Source organism: Suricata suricatta, chromosome 6, assembly GCF_006229205.1.
Source record: "Suricata suricatta isolate VVHF042 chromosome 6, meerkat_22Aug2017_6uvM2_HiC, whole genome shotgun sequence".
NCBI classification, from domain to species: Eukaryota; Metazoa; Chordata; class Mammalia; order Carnivora; family Herpestidae; genus Suricata; species Suricata suricatta.
The window spans coordinates 55948266-55954265 of NC_043705.1; the positions used below are offsets into that span (position 1 = coordinate 55948266).

General features: G+C 40.4%; 1 protein-coding gene across 1 annotated transcript in view; it reads right to left on the minus strand.

Annotated features, from left to right (window-relative positions):
* Positions 1-6000, minus strand: part of DMGDH (dimethylglycine dehydrogenase) — a gene marked incomplete at its 5' end in the record, with an annotated part of 60221 nt that overhangs the window by 46434 nt on the left and 7787 nt on the right. The window contains 2 exons of the mRNA XM_029941221.1: positions 2450-2614; positions 4067-4165. Coding sequence (XP_029797081.1) covers positions 2450-2614; positions 4067-4165 — 264 coding nt within the window. The remainder of the gene's footprint in view (positions 1-2449; positions 2615-4066; positions 4166-6000) is intronic.

Below are 6000 nucleotides of genomic sequence, written 5' to 3' on the forward strand. Positions count from 1 at the left end.
AAACTAGGGCAGGATTCACACTGAATGTTAAGTAGACAGGCTATTTAATAGAGCCTTGCAATTGTCTCCAACATCCCTTCTCTCTCCCGACACCCCTAGCAATGTAAAATGAATGGGTATTTAGACACATGGCCACTAAGAATAGTTTCCAATAGTTGGCAGTTATTAGTTCCAACTGGTGGCTAGAAGCATCACTAAGCTTTGGTCAATGAAATACAAGTGAAAGTGACATGTGGCAGCTTTCATGAATTGTGTTCGTTTTTTTTTTAACCACTGGCATGTGCCCTTTGTCCTTCTTTGTCCTTCCTCCATCAGGTTGTCTGGAATGCAGACACGACAGCTGGAGTTCTAGCTGCCATCTTGGAATAAGAACCCAAGAGGAATAGGGGTCCTGAGGGCTTTGTGGAAAGCAGCCACCATTCAAATCCTGGACTGTCATAATGAAAGAGAAATAAACTTTTATCTTGTCTAAGCATGATCATTTTGGTTTCTAACATTTTCAGTTAATCTGATGCTAAATGATCAATTGTTTATACATAATTGTTTAACACTGTTAATAAAGTCACATGTTGAATATACATAGGTGTCAGGAAAATGTATACTTGATTTAGTCATACACCAGCTCAACACCTGAATATCTATGCTGTGCTAGGACTTCAGGCTAAGTACTACGGTGGAACAAAGAATGACAGTCTGATGAACCGAGCTGACTGAAGGAACACTGTGCAGTATTATAGTTAGGTCTCATCCATTCAACAGAAATCTACTGAGCACCAAATACAAGCAGACATTTGTCAAATGTCATTTCTGCACCCATTAAAATGACTGTATGTGTTTGTCCTTTATTCTATTAATGTAGCATATTACACTGATTGAGTTTCAGGTGTTAAATCAACTCTGCAACCCTGGCAAAAATTCCACTTGGTCATGCTGCATCATCCTTTTTATATGCTGCTAAATTCAGTTTGCTAGTATTTTAGTAAGGATTTCTGCACCAATATTTACAATACGTCTTTCTTTTCTTGTGATGTCTTTGTCTGATTTTGGTATCAGGGCAATACTGGCCTCATAGAATGAGTTGGAAAGTTTTCTCTCCTATTTTTGGAAACATTTGTGAAGGATTAGTACTAATTCTTCTTTCAGTGTCTGGTGGAATTTACTAGTGAAGCCATCTGGGTCTGGTCTTTTCTTTGTGGGTAGCTTTTGATTACTAATCCAATCTCTTGTGATAGTTTTAGTGCAAAGACTTGTTTTGAGTTTAATGGATTTCATACTACTGCGGACTTTCAAATGTCACATAGTGGATATGTCCTCGTTGCGGTAATCCTGTATCTATCTGTTTGATTTGGCACCCTGCCTCCAGATGCAGAGAATACTCTTCCCATGTATTTCCATTGCCTAATACCTTTGAGAAAACTGGGATGGTGAGGACTTCCAGCAAAGCATTCCAAGAGTGACATATAAACACACATAAGCATATTCTTACACGGATAGAATTTCAGTGCAGACAACGCAATACATCTGTCTGCCACCACACGATCATCACACAAAACTGTAGACAAGATGGAGCCAGCAGCCTATAAAGACTCACGAGAGCAAACAGTCCTGGCGGCCCATCATTGATACAAGGCACTGCTGTTCAGAGAACAGTTTCTCACTGGGGAGAAACTTTAAGCCTCTTCTTTCCTCGATGGCCCCACCTGGTGGTATATATGAGTAGTGCGGACAAAGGAGTCAGAGAGCCTGGCTTCAAGTCTCTGCTCCAGCTCTTTCCGGCTGGATGTAAACTACCCACACTGAAGTTTCCTGTCTAGTAATTATAGATACAGATACTGTATAATGTTATTGTAAAGATTAAATGAAATTATGCCTACGAAGCTTGGCATAGTACCTGGGACATAAATCTGTGCCGTAGTGTTATGTAGTATAGTGTTAGTCAGTCTTACTATTCAAATGGGATTATCGCCTAGCAAACCAAGTGGATTTTTTCAGCCATATATGGTTAAAACCAGGTAAACACCTAGTATAGAGCCTGTAGGCAGTACAGTTATGAGCATGGCAGCTCTAAATTTGATTTTGTAAGAAGTTTTAATAAGACAACCTTCCTATATACATATTTATCACACCAGGTCATTGTTTTCTCTGAAGTTCTCAAACAGGAGTTTATGTATGGAAACCCCTAGACCTGGGGGACATAGTAATAGAAAGGTATTGAAAATGTCTTCTTAGTTGTCTGAGGTGGAAAATTTTTCTCATTACTTTTTTATATTTAATCTAGCATACATAATAGCCCACCTTGTTACATACCCAAATTCTAGCATTAACCGTCTGATTTCACCATTCAAGACATGCACACAATGTTTTTCTACCTGTAATAAGCTTCTTAAAGTAACTTTTTTGACTCTTAATTCAAGTTCACAGATGGTGAAAATACCCTTAAGATAAATACCTTATTCATGTTGAGTAGCGGAAACATCTCTTGAATTTTTTCAGGCCCAATAATGTACTGCTCTGTTGCATGCCAGCCAGTCCGAGTCATCTGATACTTAAATTCATCTACCCTGACAGGAGTGGTGGCAATTCTGATACTACCTGGCTGATGGAATCCCACCACCTGTGACAATAATGCCAATAAAAATACATAAACAAATCATTATTAGGCATTCAAACATGGTTCTCCTTCAGCACGATGAAAATGCAAGTGTATATGGAAAGAGATGGACGATGCCATGCAAGAGAGAACTATATCAAATAGTTGCATCTCACAAAAACACATTCATTCAGCAACCATTTACTAACTGCTTCCTCTGTGTCAGACACTGGGCTAAGCCACAGACATGCTGTTACGAACAACAAGCAATCCCCGTCTGCATGGAGTTTACGGTCTACAGGGGAAGTCAGACAGCTGAAAGCATAAGTACAATAACATGGAGTAGTGTTCATGCACAGAGTTAAAAAACTCTGTGAAAAAGAGAAAGACAAAGGATCTGAGGAAGGCATGTAAAGAATCCGAATGTTGCAGTGATGAGACTTGGTGCGAATTGAAAGCAACCTTTGTGTGACAGTTCTTGACGTCCTTCGGTTGCCCAAGCACGCAGTTAGGCCCTAGCTTACAGAAATAAAAGATGTTCTCCTTGCCCTCAAGTGTCTCAGAGTCCCGTGGGAAGATCAACAAGTAAAGCAACTGCCACAACGGTGGAGGGAGATTGGTGTTAAAGGACCATTATAGGACATGCATATGTTGTTAGAACCAAGAGAAGCGCCCCCAGCTGTCCTGACTGGTGGGTGGGGGAAGTCAAAGGCAGTTTCTCAAAGGGGGTGACCTGGGGGAAGGGGAAAGGGTGAGTGTTGAGATGGGGCCAGAGAAAATGTTGTTTCAGGCAGGGAGCCCAGCGCATTCCAGAGCTCTATGTAATTAAGATGAACTGAAGCGTATGAACATAGCAAAGCGTGGCGAGAGAAAATGTTGGACAGGCAAGCAGGGCTCACTTGATGAAAATTCTCCCCCTTTGGCCTGTGGCCTGTGGGGAGCCATCTAGTCATTTCAGGCAAGGAGAATAGCATGAACAATTTAAGGACACTTCCATCTTAGCCTGTGGATGGTTTTTGCCTGTGACTTTATTTTGAGAATACTAATATAAGTATGAGAAGAGACAAAAATAAAAGTGAGAGGCTCTTAGTGAAGCACTTTTCAAAGCTGTGTGACAATCGGGCACTGCTGTCAGATGCTTTGTAATCCAGTTGCTGAAATACTCTGATTTCTTAGTTTCTAGATATAGTAACCGACTAAAGGTATTTTTGAAAGCTGCTTTTTATTCTTTCCTTATTTAAACAATCAAGAAGAGCAGTTAATTACATGGGAAATGTCCTCCAAGAAATTAAACTGAAAATAAAGCCAGCTCCAGGTGTTCTTACCTTAAACAGTCATCGGATTTCTCTACCACATTAAACACTTCACATGCCATTACTGTCACTACGCACATGACGATACGTCCAAATTCTTCAGAAATCTTACCTATTTCTGAGAAATCGATCTAAAAGACAATTTCAAGTTAAATGCATTTACCTGTCCAGTTTCTTCTTCCAATTTCTCATAAAGTTTGATGCTGGCATAATGTATCTTCTTCAAGTTTATTCCAGGATGAAAGTAAGTTGTTAAACCTGCCTTGAAAGGAGAAGGAAAGAAAATACTTTTAAAACATTACCATTCTCTAAATTCTTTTTTATTTGTGTAGAGTTGACACACGGTGTTACATTAGTTTCAGGTGTACAACATAGAGATTCAACAAATCTATACATTATGCTCACTCGTCACAAGGGTAGCTGCCATCTGTCGCCGAAGAACACTACCACAGCTCCGCTTCCTAGATTCCTCGTGCTGGGCCTTTTATCCCCACCTCTTATTCCATAATCTGGAAGCTTGTAATGCTCACTTCCTTTTCACCCTCCCCCTAAGCCCTCCGCCTCTCCGCTGGCAGTCATCAGTTTGTTCGCAGATTTGTGGGCCTATTTTTGCTTTTTGTTTGTTTATTCATTTGTTTTGTTTTTTTAATTCCACATATAAGTGTAACCATATGGTATTTTTCTCTCTCCGTTTGACTTATTTCACTTAGCATAATACCCTCTAAGTCCACCCACGTTGTCACAAATGGCAAGATCTCATCCTTTTATGGCTGCTTAATATCCCGCTGTGTGTGTGTGTGTGTGTGTGTGTGTGTGTGTGTGCGCGCGCACACAACTATACATCACCCTTCTGTGTCTCGGCTATTGCAAATTATGCTGCAATAAATACAAGAGGGCATATATCTTCTCAAATTAGTGTTTTTGTTTTCTTTGGGAAATACCCAGTAGTGAGATTATTGGATCATATGATATTTCCAGTTTTAATTTTTGGGGGAACCTCCATACTGTTTTCGATAGTGGCTGTACAAATTTACATTCCCACCAATGCACAAGGGTTCGTTTTTGTCCATATCCTTGCCAACACCATTCTCTAAGTCTTAGTACTTTATCTGTGAAGCAGTAATTTATTGCTGGCAAGAAACTGAGAAGCACCAGCCAGTTCTTTGCGATGAGAACAGAGCAGCTCCAGTCTGAGCCCACCAGGGCACAAGACTCATGGTAGAGTTATGAGAACCCATTTGAAACCATGTAAGTAACGTGAGAGCCAGCCAGTGAACATATATTTTAAGGACCTAAAAGTTACTAAGGAAAGAGTGTTTGCAGATTCAGAAATGGGATGATTTGGATGAGAGACTTAGTAATACATGCTGTCAAGAAGAATATGGGGAGAGGCGTATACAACATGGACCCAAACCGGCAAGCCATGTGTGTGCCCGCGAGGAGAAGGATCACGGACTAGCCAAGTTTTCCTGGACCCAATCCTCACCATTCATTCCCTTAAATCAACTAGCCCTCCTATTCCCTTTCCTGAAACTTCCAAAATTCAAGAATTGGAAAATTCCTGAGAATTAGAACCTGGCTAATTGGTGAACAGGCTTTTGTTGAAGCTCAGCCTGTTTGATAACCACACTGATTGTGCCCCACAAATATGTGCTGAATAAATTTGTTGAATAAATCCGTATGAATTACAGTCACAAAAATTATCTAAATAGTAGCATTCCAAACTCCTTTTGTTAATTCTAGCACATGCAATGTAGTATCCAAAAAAAGAATCTGTTCAAAAGAAAATCTGTGTAGGAAGGATTTATAAGGGTCTTCTATGGTAGTGGTAGTAGGTATTTGGTTCTCCTAAACTCAAAGGCACCCAGCCCATTTATAGTTCACCAATCATCCTTTATTGGCCAGAACCCTAGGGCTTCTATCAAATGCTTGTTCCAAATTTGGACATTTGTACAGGCTTTTTAATTGGTTTTTGTTTTCTTGAGGAAGATCCTGGCTGGGCTTCCAGGTGCTCTTACAGACAAGTGCCATTCTCACGGAGACGCAAGGCAGGCTCTCCCACTTTCACATATCCCACCCTCCTTTACAAGCTTGGTT